This window comes from Zootoca vivipara, chromosome 9 (genome assembly GCF_963506605.1).
Source record: "Zootoca vivipara chromosome 9, rZooViv1.1, whole genome shotgun sequence".
NCBI classification, from domain to species: domain Eukaryota; kingdom Metazoa; phylum Chordata; class Lepidosauria; order Squamata; family Lacertidae; genus Zootoca; species Zootoca vivipara.
This window is the reverse complement of record NC_083284.1, coordinates 60898433-60915707: the sequence shown is the minus strand read 5'-3', so window position 1 is coordinate 60915707 and position 17275 is coordinate 60898433. Positions and strand designations below refer to the sequence as shown.

General features: G+C 44.0%; 1 protein-coding gene across 2 annotated transcripts in view; it reads right to left on the bottom strand.

The window, feature by feature from the left end:
* GABRB1 (gamma-aminobutyric acid type A receptor subunit beta1) overlaps positions 1–14411 on the bottom strand; it is a 78679-nt gene extending 64268 nt beyond the window's left edge. For both annotated transcript variants that reach the window (XM_035112201.2, XM_035112202.2), the window contains exons 1-3: positions 14332–14411; positions 14020–14111; positions 13494–13561 (exon numbers count right to left, since the gene is read on the bottom strand). In XM_035112201.2, the coding sequence (XP_034968092.2) occupies positions 13494–13561; positions 14020–14111; positions 14332–14411 (240 nt within the window). The remainder of the gene's footprint in view (positions 1–13493; positions 13562–14019; positions 14112–14331) is intronic.
* Between the last annotated feature and the right edge of the window lie 2864 nt (positions 14412–17275).

Here is a 17275-nt window from a genome sequence, read left to right as displayed (position 1 = left end):
ACATTGCGGGTGGGGGCAGGTAAGCCACTCCCAGCATGAGCACATGAAGTGGTTTGAATGACAATGCCCATCAACTGGGGGGGGCTGGTACCCTCAAATATTTTATTGGGGGTGTGCAAAGACCCCTCAGCCCCTATGAATCCAGGCTCCTATGAAACCAGGAGTGCAGAAGCTGAAACTTTCCTGAATACTGAGCACTCTAATGTCTCATAACCTCGTTGATCTCTGATCAGATCCAGCTTCCACATTTTCCAGTTCTCTTTGGATAGGTTGCATCAAGTGCACATGCGCTATGCAATAACATAGTTGCTCAAAGGCCAAGGTTTGATTCAGCAGAGGTTGATCTAGGGAAGCACAATTGGTTCAGTTGCACTGGGTGCAGAGCCTTAGGGTGCCACAAGGGGAGCTGAAACTATGATGCAGAATGGAAGGGGGTGTGTGCCAAGTTCTGGCGTGCCACATAGCGCCACTGAAATTCAAGACTCCAAGGTCCACCACTGTATTCGCTCCATATTCTGCAAATGAAAGGCAGGGACAATTCTAGATGACAATGTTGAAATCTTTCATTCTAAGGCTTGCCAGATTTTGGGGAGAACTCTTGTCATGGAGTTGCACTGTAAAACCATTAAAATGATGAGCATACACCAGGGGTCGGCAAGGCTTACTGGGCATGGGGCGGATCACTCCTGCGGAGATCCTCCGTGGGCCGGGCCGGCGCAGAGCTACGCCAGAAATTGCGTCTGCACATGTTCGTGGTGCCGGAAATTGCTTCTGCGCATGCCCAGCCACCGGAAAAAAATCGCGCCTGCACAGAAGTGTTTTACGGTGTCTGGGCATGCGCAGAAGCAATTTCCGGCACCGCAAACATGCACAGAAGTGTTTCCCGGCATCTGGGCATGCACAGAAGTGATTTCCGGAGCAGCTCAGTTCGGGGGTGGCTCATGGGCCGGTTAAGTAACCCTCATGGGCCGCTTCCGGCCCATGGGCCTTAGGTTGCCTACCTCTGGCATGCACAGCCCAGCAAAACAACACCACGAACCCACCGGCAGCATACAATTCAATACCCAACAACCCACCGCCCTCACACAGGCACAAACAAATCCCACTGCAGCCAACCAAAGGCAATCAACCACGCCCTAGAACACCAAGGTCTCACAACAAATGTAACTGATCTGTAGAAAACACAACCTGAAGAAAGAGACGAAGCATGTGCTTTTGTGAACGAGGAATTTTTTTAAAAATAAAAAATACCTTTTTTTTAAAAAAATGATGAGCAGCATTAGCTGACTGAGCAGCGCAGTCCGTTCTGTTTTTATCTTTGAACTCTTGATGTATTTTAAACTCTTGATACAGTGCTACATGTTGAGCTTAAATGTGGACTTGGGGAAATAAGAGGCAGGAAAAGGCACTGAAATGCCTGAGATTCTGTTAAAAACAAAGCCAGCATTTAGCAGGGCTTTGTTAAAATCGATAGGCATAAAATCCAGCCTACCTATCACCTCCTGCCTGTGCATTTCTTTACACAGTGCTGTTTTGGTGTAACAGGAGGACAAATCGTTCTGATTTCGCAGCATTCCATTATATCTTATCATTTCTGTGCATTTTACTCTACCTGCCTGCGTGTGTGTATCCCTCTAAAATTCTGATGAGTGCAAGTACATTTTTTTAAAAAAAATGTCTAAATAGCAGGCCAGTTTAAATGCATAGAACAGGTTGTGGTTTTTTTTTAAAGAAATGTTGAAGTTTCAGCTTCTGTCCTTTTAGCCTGACCCTAAATGGGCTTACTCAGAAGTCAGTTCTACTGACTTTGTTCAATGGCTTTTACATGTGGCCTTACACACCTTGAATCTCTCTCCACCCCCAGTAAAGTTCAGAAGAACTTTAAAATGTGATTAAATAATAAAAATTACATGATGATACTTTGGAAAGGTGGGAGACAGGAAGCAAAATATAAAGGGAATATTAGAGAGTGGATTTTTTTTTTTTGCAGGTCATGCTTGTAGGCGTCCCATAGGCATCTGGTTTAGGTAATGTGAGAAGGGAATGCATGATATATTTAGGTCTTTGGTCTAATCCACCAAGGCTTTTCAAAATGCCATGTTCTTAGAGATGGCATCAACATTCCTATTTCTAGAACTGAAAATATGAATCTAGCCAGTCTGTGATATTCACCTGAAATACGAGGGTAGTATTCTGGACCGAAAAGCTGTAGCCCAGATTGAATCTTAATATAATAATAATCTAGTGGTCCTTAGTGCTGCTCTATCAATAATAATAATAATAATAATAATAATAATAATAAATATTTATTTATTTATACCTTGCCCTCCCCGGCCGAGGCCAGGCTCAGGGCATCTAACACCAAACATGAATTACAATAAAACGTAATAGAAAAACAACAAACAAACAAACATTTAATTAAAACACGGCTTAAAATACAGCTTAAAATGCAGCTTCATTTTAGTAGTCGCCCTTAAATCAAGACCATAAAGGGAGGAAACATCAGCTATTCACCTGAGCCAGCTATCCATGCTGGTCCTACATGGGCCAGCAAAAAAGCCAAGGGAAAATTTATATACCAAATCCCATATAAGGGGTCAGAATGAGTCTAAGCCGAAGGCTGGGTAGAACAGCTCCATCTTGCAGGCCCTGTGGAAAGATGTCAAATCAACAGGTAAAGGAGGGAGAAAAGTCTCCCTCCACCTTTTGATGCCTGGTTTGTTGCTATGGGTGCATGCCAGGCAGCAGGAGGTCTGAGAGATGTCACTTCCCTAGGAGTACAGATATTGGTCACTAACACTGGGGAAAAAATTGTTAATGTGAAGGCAGGAACGTCTAGTCTGCCCAGTGTTTTCAGTTGCTAAGGAAAGTTTTCAACCTAAGTCTCCTATATCTCAATCCTTTGCCCTTTCCCGTGCAGCAAACTAAAGATCTGTGCCATCCTAGAATGGCATTCAGGTTTTTGGTGGAATCCATCATTCTTCTCTTCCCTTTTTGTTAAAAGCAAAAGCAGACTCGCCTTTGCAGAATGCCATGCATCTTTATCAAAAAGCCCACTTAGCAAATAGTGCCCACCTAGCTCATCACATCCAGAAGTTTGGCGGAATTAATTAATGCTGGGAAGCCAATTTCTAAAAGCAGGTGGGGGGGCTGCAAAATGCATAAATGAATGTTTTTCTACGCAGTTATTTTTGTATTTCTGAGACAGACTGTGTCATGTAATATAGCTGTTTCCATGGCAACACTTGGTGACTCACGATGATTATGAAGCACAGCCCCAGGTAAGTGGTTCAGGTTCCAATGCTACCCTGAACTTGGTTGCTTAAATGGATAAAGCTATTTCCATTTCCTCTTTATTCCACCCCCCCTTTTCTCCATTTTTGACATGTGGATGGTCAGCTTGACATTTGAACTAGCATCCATAACCGGCAGGTTCATTTCATGTAATTTGCTGCTGGGCCTTTAGCCTGCAAGTGGGGGGTGGATATTTGAAACATCCTCCACATTAAAAGAAACAAGCAGCCCATTCTATTGTGTGTAACAACCAACCAACCAACCAACCAACCAACCAACCAACCACCACCACCACAACCATCAACACCACGCCCATGTTCTCCCAGTAGGGTTGTCAGGTGACCACCTGGAGATTTGCTTTGTCCCTTTCCAATCACCATTAAAAAGAAGTATGGGAAGACAGAAGGAATAACATAGCCACAAATTCAACTGGTTGAAATTCAAGAAACCTGCACAACTATGGTCACGAATAATTACTGGTAGTAGTAAAAGTGTGTTTAGAACTGTCCTCTAAATCAGTTTCCTCTCAGAGAGATGGAAGAGACTGCACTCAATATTCTTTTAAGGAGAGGATGTGATAGGAATTAGATGAATTTGTCCTTAGGAAGTACAAAATGTAATGCACACACACACAATGGCTGTTGAAATCTGTGACTAATATGGGGAGGTTTCATATATACTTGGAGTGGAGCAAGATACCATCCTTCAGTATCCCGACTCCATATTTCCAATTATCTAGCTTTTCCAAACAGTCCTGTTATTCTTTCTTGCAGAAGGCACCTTTTAGATAAAGGTCATTTATTAGATTTATTTATTTAGTACATTAATATTCCACCTTTCTTCCATTGTGGAACTCAAATTAACTTAAATTCCAATGACATCATCATCATCATCATTATTATTGTTGTTGTTGTTGTTGTTGTTGTTATTATTATTATTATTTCATAGTTGTTTTCATAAAGGTGAACTCAAAGCAACGTATAGCAACAATATTGAAACAAGTATAAAAACAAGGTTAAAAACAACCTAAAGTTTTCACCGGCACATGTGTGTGTATGTATACATTTCAATGTGCATTACAACAAAAAAAACCTCACAGTAACTTTCTCACTTATGCAAGGTCGAGGAGGAGCATTGAATTAAAGAATGAGAAACTAAGACTAAACTACCAAATCCAAACACTGGGCAGGAGCTTCTTCTGCACTGACGCTACTCATTCTCCTTTTCAACGCCAACCCTTTCCCTTTCACCAAATGCTCTCCTACGCTAGTAACCAAATTGCTCACCTCTCCGTCAGATATTGCTGTGGCTGGTTATTCTGTGTTATATCATTTATTGAATGTATGCAATTTATTGAATTACGTGACAAGGACAGCTTTCGTGATAAAAATGTTCACTATTTTGGGGAACTCTGTACACCAGTGGTTCCCAATTAGGGGTCTGGGGACCTCTGTGGGTCTGTGGAATGCACCCAGGGGGTCTGTGGTCCCATCCCTTGCCTCCCCCTCCAACTATTTTTTGTCCTTCTTGCATGGTAATATCACAAATTTTATGGTCGTCTTTTTTTCTTACTATACCTAAAATCATATTGCTTATTAGGGGCTACCCCACATTTTGTTCAAAAAAATGCTTTGCAGAGGTAACAACCGTAGAGCATGGGCGTAGCCAGGATTTTTGTTTGGGGCAGGCTTTTGTTACCGGGGGGGGGGGAGAGAACCTCAGATTTGTATTGATTGAGGGGCAGCCATAGAGTTATCAAAACTTTCAAAAGTAGGGAATCCATGGCTTGGCTTTTGAAAAATAGTGGGTCCTTGGTACTGTAATTAGCTATAATTGGGAACCACTGCTGTTGTACACAATTACTTTCTCTTGTGCACAGCAAGATTACAAGCATCCACTGGCTTCTCTTATAAACAGCCTGTTTAACTCAAAGCAAGTTTCTTCCAGAAAGCAGACAGAGCTCATGTTGACAGAGTCTAATAGATTTTGTCGTAGTCATAACCCTGCTGCTAATGGACTCATTTCCTAGTCTTGTAAATGTTTCACAAGCCTTTTGTTACTGCTAAATTCTGCTAAATTGCTATTAATTGATGCTGTGCCAAAGGGTCACCTTGTAGATTCCAAAGATGCTCTGTAAACTGCAGCGAGAGTGTCCAAAAAGCAGAGGTGAAATAGACTCACATTAACATATGTCTCATGGTAGTCTAGGACACAGGGTGTGTATATTGGCTAAAGCAAAGGGATTGTGACACCTGCAGTTGATTCTCACGTACTGTCTTTGATTTTGGACACTCCTTTAATCAATTGGCTGCATGAAGCATGCCCATAAAGAGCTTTGCTTTATTTTTCAGGTTGACTAACTGAGAGCATCGAATGCCAGCAAGCCATGTAATAACGGTGCTGACATTGCCCTGATCTCAATGCTGGTTTGCTTGGAATGAGTCACCTTGGCTGATCAAATCAGAGGATGGGAAGATGTGCAGAGCAACAGGGTACTTTCCCCTAATCTGCTTCTAGTTTCCAAAGAACCGAAGAACCATGCATAGGTGTCTAAGGATGCACACCTGTCACACATGCTTCCAAGTGTTTGCCACATTCAGAAAACAGTGGGCGCACACGTGTCATATTTGTGAAAATCACTTCACAAAAATGCATAACATTTGGCGAACTTCCTTGCGCAAAGGTGTACATTAGCCGAAGTGGTGGATGAAAGACGAAAATTCACGCTAACATTATGAAGAATTTTCACGGGATTCTGCAGAAATGCAGAGAACTTGTTTAAAGATGGGGGAATCTGAAAGTGAGAGGACTGAAATTGGCAGACTCTTCCATCCCTCCTGCTGAGCAAGGCTACCTGAGAGTCAGGGTGAGACGGAAGTCAGAAGCAACGCAGACTACAGAGTAGGGATTTGAGGAAGAGGCAGCGGAGGGAAGCATGGCCCTTAAGAATGAAGGGACTGTGGAGGAACTGGGGCTGGTACAGATAAATACCAGCCTTCTTATACAAATAACTTTGCTGTGCAACATCTGACAAGCTAGTGCAGGGATCTCTAATGTAGGGATTGGGGAACCTGTGGCCCTCCAAGTTGTTGCTGGACTCCAACTCCCATCAGCTCCAGTCAGCATGGCCAGTGGTCGGGGTAGGAGCAGAAGCCCAAGAGTACCTGGTTCTCCAACCCCGATCTAGTGACGGTGCATTAGAGGACTGCGTTAGAGCACCGCAATCGAGTCTCATGTGCCAAACTGAAGCGGAACATGGAAGTAGAATATGCAAACATCAGAATAGAGAAGTTGATTAGCTGCTCTCTACAATCCCTGGAACTTTTAAAGCATCAATTTGACTCCATTGTTAAGAGTGCCCTAAGCAGCTAAAATGCTAATCAAGTTTATTTGAGATGAGAGGTGCCATAATCATGTTCCTTGTCAAAGGAGAAGTGATTGGCTTTGGGTTCTTTGGATTCTCTCGTCCTTGCGTGTCGGGATTGATCCATTTTTCATGGACTTTCCTGAAGGGATTCCTTAATGCCTTTACTAACTGAGTCACTTGATCTCGTGGCATCTACACAGCATTTCCATCAATAATTTTAGCATGCCGTCACCCCCAGGCAGTTTTCATTTATGTCAACTGTGCTGCAGTTTGATTGCCCCTTGTTACCAAGGCTGATTGAATCATCCATGGAAGTCCAACATTCCTTTCTTATTTCTTAGTTCCAGTAGAAGAGCATATTCCTGCCATCTCATTTATGTCCAGATCATGTTATTGCACACAATAAAGATATATTATGAGGTATATTGGGGGCAGCATTTCATTAGGGAGGGGAATGAACTTTTTGAGGCAGACAAGGTTTTCAGTAAGTTTTCAAGGGTCATTCTTGGACCAATTCAAAGTTAAGCTGCAAATGTGAAAAAGAAGGGTAGGATAACCATGTTTGTTGTGGCTCTTAATAACTAAAGCAATTAACTAAATGGTTACCCTTTTCTTAAGCAAAAGGGTTTTGTTTTTTTGTATTCATACCTGATACGTACAACCATTTCTGTGTTTATAAGAAGTAGTCCGTTTGCTGGACCAGTGAGTAGGGCCAAAATACAGTAAATATGCCTCCAGGATAATAGGTATCATTATGCTTTTATACACAATATTGGAGTGGATGTTTTTTTAATGCACCTAGTCTAAATGGAGGTCCTCTTTCATAATAAAAGAATAAAATACAGGTGTGTATGCAGGCAAAGGACTAGAAGCAGGAAGACCTGTTATCAAATCTCCACTCAGCCATAGAATCATAGAGTTGGAAGGGACCAGAAGGATCATCTAGTCCAACCCCCTGCAATGCTGGAATCTTTTGCCCAACATGGGGCCATAGCTGCCAAGTTCTCCCTTTTTTTAAAGGGAAATTCCATTATGCTGAATAGGCTTCCTCGCGAGAAAAGGGAAAACTTGGCAGCTATGCATGGGGCTTGAACCCACAACTCTGAGATTATGAGTCTCATGCTCTACCAAATAGTACATACTCAGCTAGTACAAACTGGGTGACCTTGACTAGTGTAACCCACCTTGCAGGGCTGTTGTGCGGATAAAAGGGAAAGCAGGAAGAACTATGTGAACCACCTTGAATTTCTTGGAGGGAATGTAAGAGGCCAAAGGTCCCATCCAGCACCCTGTTCTCACAGTGGCCAACCAGATGCCCGTGGGAAGCCCAGAGCAGACCCTGAGTGCAAGAGCACTGTCCCAACTTGCAATTTGCAGCAACAGATGTTCAAAGGCATACTGCCTCTGACAATGGACATAAAACAAAGCTATCATGGCAGGCAGCCATTGGTAACCTTATCCTCCATGAATTTGTCTAACCCATGGGTAGGCAACCTAAGGCCCGGGGGCTGCATGCGGCCCAATCGCCTTCTCAATCTGGCCCACGGATGGTCCAGAAATCAGCGTGTTTCTACATGAGTAGAATGTGTTTTTTTATTATTTAAAATGCATCTCTGGGTTATTTGTGGGGCATAGGAATTCGTTCATTTCTCCCCCCCCCAAATATAGTCCAGGCCCACACAAGGCCTGAGGGACAGTGGACCGGCCCCCTGCTGAAAAAGTTTGCTGACCCTTGGGGCTCTAACCCCCTTTTAAACTTAAGTTGGTGGCCATCACTGCCTTTTGTGGGAGTGAATATTTCTTTTGTCTGTCCTGAATCATTCGGCTTCATTGGATGTCTCCGAGTTCTAGCCTTATGAAAACAGGAGAAAAACTTTTCTCTTTTCACTTTCTCCTCACCATGCATAATTTTATATGCCTCTTACTTGCTTACATCCTTTCTTACTTGACTTTTCTCCAACCTTAAAAGTCCCAAATGTTGTAATGGCTCCTCTAGGGGACTTGGTCCATTGCCTCAGTCATGTCGGCTGCACGATACCTGTTTTGAGGTGGAACGACCAGAACACTGCACAGTATTTCATGTCTGGTAGCTCCATAGATTTTCAAAATGACATTATAATATTGCCTACCTTGTTTTCAATTGCTTTACAAATGATCGCTAGCAGTGAATTTGCCTATTTCACAGCTGCCACACACTGTGTCAACATTTTCATCAAACTATTCACTGCAACACCAAAGTCTCATTCTTGGTCAGCTACTGTAACTACAGACTCCATGAGTGCATATATGTGAAATTTAGACTTTTTCTGGCCTCAATGTGCACCACTTTATACCATAGCTGCCAAGTTCTCCCTTTTTTTAAGGGAAATTCCCTTATGCTGAATAGGCTTCCTCGCGAGAAAAGGGAAAACTTGGCAGCTATGCTTTATACTTGCTTACATTGAATTACATTTGCCTTTTTACTGCCCATTCACTCCATTTGGAGAGATCCTTTTGGAACTCTTCACAGGCCCTTTTTGTTTTAACCACCCTGAACAATCTGATATATTTGATATCTTCAGCAAACCTTGACTGCTCATTCCTAACTGTAGACCATTTATGAATCAATCACTTTCATCTGCTCCTAAGTGATAGATTAATTATTTTGATGAGTAACAGATGGTGTCTCCACTTTTATGATGCATTGTTCATAAGGCAAATATTCTGTGATGGTAACTATTTATTACTGCAGATAACGAGCTTTTTTTTGGCTTTACACTCAATAGCAGTTGTGAAGAACTTATCTGCCTAGTTAGAACACAGAAACATTCAGCCTGAAGCTCTCAATTCTACTAAATTCTACTAAAAATTGAAAAAGTCACTATAAAATATTCTGACTGAACTTGGCATTTCCTGCAAAGTGGAAGTGAGCAGGTATCACCTGTTAAATGCCAGCTGTAGTCTAATCCAAACACATAGACTTTGCCACTCATTCCAGTGGAAGACTGGCTCTGGCAGTACAAAGGGATATGTGCAAAGGGATACATAGTTGCTCCTCCCATTGAAGGGGGTAAAATGAGAAGCCCTTTCTTAGGGAATGCATGTGGGGCTCTCAATTTGTGCAGCAACATACCGTACCTTCTTGGCACTGTTCGCTCTAAGTCTCTCCAACGGAAACAATCGGGAACACCCATAGAACAATTGGGTGGGTTTAGGGCATAGCTGCCAAGTTATCCCTTTTTTACAGGGATTTTCCCTTATGCTGAATAGGCTTCCTCGTGAGAAAAGGGAAAACTTGGCAGCTATGGTTTAGGGGAGAGAAGGAATGAAGAGTGTTGCTTGTTGGACATTCGTAGACTCACAGAATTGTAGAGTTGGAAGGGACCACCTAGTCCAACCCCCTTGCAATACAGGAATCCGTTGCCCAATGTGGGGTTCGAACCCATGACCCTGAGATTAAGAGTCTCATGCTATCATGCTATCAACTGAGCTATCATTCCCACTTGCCTATAGACAAGAAATTCACTTGAAAGCATGGACCTCTGTACAAAATGCCAGAATAGTTAAAATGATGCAGCTGGTTGACTCATGGGCCCACTGCCAATACCCTCTAGAGCAGGGGTGGGAAACTTTTGGGCCTCCAGATGTTGCTGAACTACATCTCTCATCAACCCGAGCAACCATGGCCAATAGTCCTGTGGTTCAACAACACCTGGAGTGCCAAAAGTTATCCATCCATGTTCTAGAAAGAAATATATCGAAGCGCTGTCCCTCTGCAGATTTCTTCTGGCTCCTTCATGCAGTATCTATGGGATTTTGGGGCCAGGTGCATCTAACATTATAGACAGGTGTGCTTCAGGTGTATCCAGTAGAAAAGGCAGGCATATCCATAAAAATGTATGGATGTTCCAGAAATAATCAACAACAAGGGCAGGGGCAGAGAGTTGCCTAATGGAACAGGGAAGAGTGAGCTAATTTTGTCTCGCTTGAAACTCAATTGCACCCAGCTGTGGCTGAAGTGATGTGCTTTGCATTTCTACTAGTAAAACTAATCTGCTAGCTTGGGCAGCACAAATGTTATAAGTCCTTTTAGACCAATTTAATTGCCCTAGGGTGAACACATCCTCAGATGCTACAAGGCATGTTTCTGCCACCTCAGCAAGGAGTAATGTGAAACCTTGGCATAGGACAGGCATGCTATGAATCATGCTGTCCTGAAGACCTAGGAGAAATATTGCTGGTGTAAGCAACACAAATAAATCCCACACCACTCTTAAGAGTCCCACAGTGACATTCTGAGTCCCTTCACCTCCCAGTGAAGTTAACAGAGCACTTCCAATGCTTGGAAGTTCACGAGTATCTCTTATAACAAGGCCTTTAACTCTGATAGGGACAGCATTATTTCACTGTGCAATTGCATACCCAGGCAAGGAGGTTAATGCAAACTCATGTCAGGCTTGACAAAGCATTGTTTACAGCATTGTGTCAGAAGGAACCGATTGCCCTGTTCAGAGATCCCGACCTTTGTCAACCAATCATAATTTTGCTCCTTAGAAAGGTTGGGATAATTTCAAGCCCTGTCCTTTGGGAAACATAATTCTATCTAGATTGGAAAATGTTTCAGCTGTGACCATTGTTTTCTTAATGAAAGAAACATTGGGATGTACCACATGACATGTGGCGAAACATACAAGCTATAGCACTCAAACCTCAACCCTATGAGATTTTATAGCTAGATAACTCTAGGTAGCTTTTCTTGTGAGTTAGGTAGTTTGCCTTGTAAATGACTCTAAGTGCTGGTATACAACAGATAAGTTGTATGCACATGTGCATGTATAACCAAAGCAACAAGCAGCTAGGACAGATTTCTGAGCAGGAACATGTAGAACAGATGTCCATGTGCCATTTTCTGCAAAGGCTTGTGCTGCTTAGAATTAGGAACAGCCAGGAGATGGGGACCTGATGATATAGAAAGACAATAAAGAAGAGGGGGTGGTGAGAGGGGGGGACTGTGAATATCTATATCTGTAACCATGACTGCTAAAAAACAATCTTGGATTAAATTCAGCACTGACAAAAAATAGTAGTACAAATTGGCCCTCAAGACTTCTTTGTGCACAGCTATTTACTCAATGCAGGAAACTAAAACATATGGAGGTAGGCAGGCAGGAGGCAGGCAAGCAGGCACAGTAAAACACCAGAAGCCTGCTTCTTCCCCATCTGGACTTCCTCTTCCCCACCACAGGGCCATCTAAGGCCAACTAGCCTGTGATAAGGAATCCAGGAGCAAGAGTCATGCAAAATGTTTGCGTCTGTGCCAGCTGGACTTTCCCCTCCACTCAATAGGGGGCCATCTGATCCAACTGCCTTGTGGGAAATAACATCAGCTGTTAGCTCCTGCTCAAGCGGGGTGGGGCGGTCTTTGTTTTCAAGTGCATGCTTCTAGCTGCGTCAGTTTCATATTTGTAACAAATGAGGTCGGGTGGTTGGCTACTGGGGAACACCCCAGTGGTAGCAGCGTAGTCTTGCTTGGTGCATATACTCTGGTTTTTGAAAAAATGGAACCAGGTGAATACTTTTTTCCTTTTCCCATGCCTTTCTTTTCCCAGGCTTTAAAACTGTTTTGTTATTTATAAATTTGTTGTTTCTGGAGTTTTGAAACTTGTGAAATGTTTGGTGATGCTGCTGATCTTTTATTCTACATTTAATATTTTTTTTTTAGGTTTTAATTTTGCATAGAATTGTTTTCTTGCAAGGCACCCAGAGAACTTTTGTCACTGAACAGAGAATAAATACTGTAAACAAATAAATGTGAGATGATTTGAGGACTGTAGTCATAAAGCAGCATATAAGTCTACTAAATCGACAATAAATATTGCATGGCCCTCATTTCCCAGCTGCAAACAAGACACACCAATGGACATATTCTAGTAAGCTTTCAAATCCATAATCTGAGTTGTCTCTTGAATAAAGTCATCCAGACCTTCATACTTAATTCTTGTCATTTATTTTTATTACTCAGCAGGATTCCCTCAAGTCAGCACTGATATTCAGCAATCATCACTCAGCAGTTACTGTTCATCTTCACAAGAGACTGTCAAAATACTGTGGGGCGGGGTGTATGTGGAATCAACAGGCTTCTGTTATCTCCAGCAGCAATACAGCTGCCAACCCTTCCTAATGAACCAAACACTGATTTAGCCCATCACTGAATAGCAGCAAGAATTTGCTACCTAAATAAGATGAGCACAGTCTTAAAGTAAAATAAAATAAATATGGCTTCTTAATATAAATATTCCCCTCCATCACCTGCATGCCAAGTTAGATCACTGCAATGAGAACTGCAGTAGTTAGATTACAGGAAGCTACCAGTTGCATACCAAGTCCTATAAGCTCCATGCTTGCACTCCTTTTTGGCGCTTGTGCATCCTTTCAGCATTTGATTCCCAAAGATCCACTGGTGACTAATCAGCTCCCCTCTTTTTAATCTATTTCACCCCAATACAATTCCAGTTTAATTCCTTATCCAAATCAAACGCTCCAGAAGGAGAGGGAGAAGCGTAGAAATACCATTTAAAAGCCTAGGCACAGGTCGCTGTCCGCGGTGCTGAAACCAGTTCGTGACCTGCGGCGGTCGGCAGGTGGCGCCGTTCCACATTTGGAAAAGGTGAGGCGAACGAGGTGGCAGCAGCCAAAGTCTTCCCCAAACTGATTTCTCCAGCACACCTCAGAACAGGACGCCACGACATTAAACTCGACAAGCGGCCAATCTCTCGTGAATAGCCCTCTGCAATTTCAGAGAGCGCCTTGCGTCTCCTCCGCCCAATGTTATTTATTCCAAGAGAGTACTCACCATGTTGACTTCCGAGACCATATCTATACTGGCAATCTCGATTCTCATGCCAACGTCAACGGGAGAGCCTGGAAACGGAAACAGGTGTTTGTTTTTAATGGCCAGCAGTCAAAAGGGTTGGAAGGTCAGGACTTCTGAGCCTCAAAGCATCACACACGCGAGGGCGTCCTGTACCTGTTCACATGCTTAACACATTGGTGTGCTCTTTTTCATGTCTGAAGAAGAGCTCTGTGAAATCTGAAAGCCTACCACCGTCGACCCCAGCAAAACCCGTCTATATAAGGACATCGATTTACTGAACCAATTTAGAGCCCATACATTTGGAGCATGTCTATAGATGTCCGAATGTGTGTATGAGGGGAGTGGGGAGAGAAAAGAAAACGCGCCCATTTTGAGGGAAAGGAATTGGCTACTAGGACCCTTTCTGCAGCTGATTAGAATTCTAACCAGCTTTTGCCTCTGACACTAGCGGGACCGGCACAAAGCCTGGTGATTCCCCCCTGTAAACAAATCCGAGGAGACTCACCTCCGAAGTCCGGCCTCAGGCGAATGTCGTATCCTTTGAGCAATTTGTCCACGGTCTCTTTCACGTAGGACATGTTGCTGGGCTCATTCAGGCTGAGGGAGAGGAAAGGATTCAGAGCGAGCGCTTGAACACACGCACACAGGCACCGACACAGCCACAACCAGGATCCCGACCAGCCTCCCAGCAGAGGAAGAAATCCACGGAGCTGAGCTCCCCGGAAGATGAGGTCCATCATTCAGCCCATCACACACACACACACACACACACACACACACACACACACGTCCTCTCGCGTCCAAGCGCCATTCTCACCTCTTGGCATAGCAGACCATGGCTATCATCGCAGGGAAGAGCAAAATCCCCACGCGCTCCCGCGGCCGAACTGCCCACATTCCTTCCTCCGGGTGGAGAGTTGATGCCTCTTTCTCCCCCTTCCCTCTCCCCACCCCCTCCCGCGAAGATTCAAGGGATGTAACTTTCAATCCACAGGCAGAGCTGTGATGCCGGAGAGAGCGGCGCATGCGCGGAGCTGGCCCAGTCTCCGAAGGCACCTTTGCGCCTTGCCAGCAATGTCCGGCCAAGCGAGCAACAGCTGAGGCGGCGGGACCTTGGGAGTTCCCTGGTCCTCCTGCGCCCCGGGCGCATCCAGCGCTTTCCCCGCCTGTCTGGGCTGGGTGGTCGGGCTGGTTCCGGAGGGGGAAAGTGAGCTCCCTACGGAGCGCCTTGGCTGCTAGAGGTCGCCGATTTCCGAAAAGCCACGGGGGCAAGGGCGGGGGGAAGTTGTCCAATGGCAGCAGCCGCCCCCTCCCCAACCTTAACCCGCAGCCTCCTCCTACCACACGCCATCATCGCCTCCCCTCCGTGCTCTCCAGGACCTCCCTTCCCGTAGCAAAGGGATGCCCAACAAGGCAGCAGGCACTTTGAACCGGCAACATTCAGGTGTGACCGTGAAAGGACTAAGGAGGAGAAGCCTGCCCGGGAAGAACATGGGAGACGCCACCCATTCACCCACCGGAGAATCTAGCCTAGGACTGGCGGGAGGTGGGGCGCGTGGCAAAGGTCTTTAGCTGCAGAGCCAGACCTTACGGTCAAACCCAAGTCTAGTGGCAACGAGCAGGACTGGCAGCATGACGCTTCCGGTTTTGTGTGGTTTGTGTGTGTGTGCGTGCGCGCGTGCGCGTGCGTTTGCTTAGAGAAGCTCCAAATGAACTGTTTTGGGTTTTTTCCTTGCTCCAAGGGAAGTGGGCCCTTGGTGGTTTCGTTTCCAGGGGAAGGATGAAGGGATGGAACACACCGGAGTTCCATTCATTTCAGCGGAAACTTAAGTCGTGCCTAACATGACCCATTGGTTTTAATGGGACCGTAGGTCCACTCACTTAGCCTGGATCCAACCCAGAGAGTTTTGTTTCTGAGACAGGAGGAGAGAAGACAGTGAAGGGTTTCATGTGGGGTTTCATGCGTTAAATGGGAAGTTGTGGAAATGGGGAAAGGAGGAGTCTTTCCGGAAGAGGGTTTGCAGTGGAGGGGGGCATGGGCGTAGCGAGGATTTATTTTAGGGGGGCAGGATTGATGTTAGGGGAGCAGGAACAGCAGGTAAGCTGCCACAGCTGGAGCAAATGCATATTGTGATTTGGAGTGTGGGCTTTTGGTGGGGAAATGGGAAAAGCGTAGGAGCAAACTCTAGGGGCCAAGGCCCCTTCGCTCCCCAAAATAAAGTACCCGTAATTGAGGGAGCTGGGCTGGCGCCTCCCCAAAGTTAATGGACAAATGGTGTATGTGCACCACATCTTTTTACTGATTATGCGGGGTGGGGTTTACCTTCCCTCCAATATTTTATTCCAGTTGGGACCCCCGGCGGGAAGGGAGTTTGCAGAGAGAGAACATTAAGGTGCACACTGAAGATCACTCAGCAGTAGGGCTCCAACATGCAATTGATTGATTTGTTACATTAATCAGTTAAAACCGTTTAATCAACTAAAGATTCACTCCAACTAATCAGGTAGCAGGCTAGATATACACACAATTTGATGTGATTTCTTTATTTTAAATATTCCTTCAGCTCCCTCTAATCAAAAAGGTGTGTCCGCACAAAAGTGAGCATCAAATGCTTCTTCCAACCCTACTCAGAGTAGGCCCATTAAAAGGAGGGGCTGTTTTTGCTGAATGCTAAGTGTGCAGAACATATACACCAAGAAACTATGCTTCTCACTTCGGAATTCTTTCAACTCAATTAACCAATCAATTAAGTGACTTAAATCCTATGATTAATTGGCTAAGATTTCTTGAATACTATGACAGCCCATTTCGACAGAGATTTGTTACTCTGTATCAGTTTATTTGAAAAAGGCCACTCCATTCGTATGGCTAGTACTAAGAGCTTATAAAATGATCTGTAGCATCAAATTAAAGCCAGAAAATTGCAACATCCTGATCGACACAAACTTGCTCTCAGCATCTCTCTGATACAGTGAAGCCTCATTAATAATTTGAGAAAAATGCTATGGCATTATACCAAGTGAAAAAAGTAACTATCTATTAGGAGGAACTTTTTTAAAAATAAAGAATCTAATAGCATACAATGTTTCTTTAATGAGCATTGATGGCTAATAGAGATGTGTTATAATAATCATTGATGGCTGATGATTACATGATACTGACAACCTACTGGCTTAGGTGGAGGCTGGTGAGAAACTGTTTGCTGTTGAAGGAGACAGAAGTGTGAGTTTTGCAGCTGGCAGAGTTGGCAGATAACAGCTTGGAGGCAGGGGAGGTTGTCAATACATGTTGCTTGCTTGTGGGAGTGAGGTTTAGGGATCATGCTACTCTAAAGACCAGTATCGGGTTTTTTGGAGATGTTTGCTTATATGAAATTGATATCACATCTAGTTTGACCCAGGGTGGCGGGGGAAGTAATTAGTATGCACACACATATTTTTTTCTAAAAAAAGAAATAGCTGTGCTGAGGGCCCAAATAGGATCAGGGCCAGAAAGGGGCCTTTACCCTTTCCTACCACCATGGTGTCAATGAAAATTGCCCCACTTGAAACTACTGTTAGCCCAAAGAGTGAAGCTTCCTTTGACACAAATGTTTTTACTGACATTCAAATTTAATCAATAACTAAATTGACTATAAATTGATGATTTCAAAAGTTAAACATCCTTTGAGTTTCAGCCTGTTTTTTTTTAAATAAAGAAAAATCTATCTGCTTGGGGAACTGGGAGCACAAAATAGCTCCCACACATGTGAATGTATGTA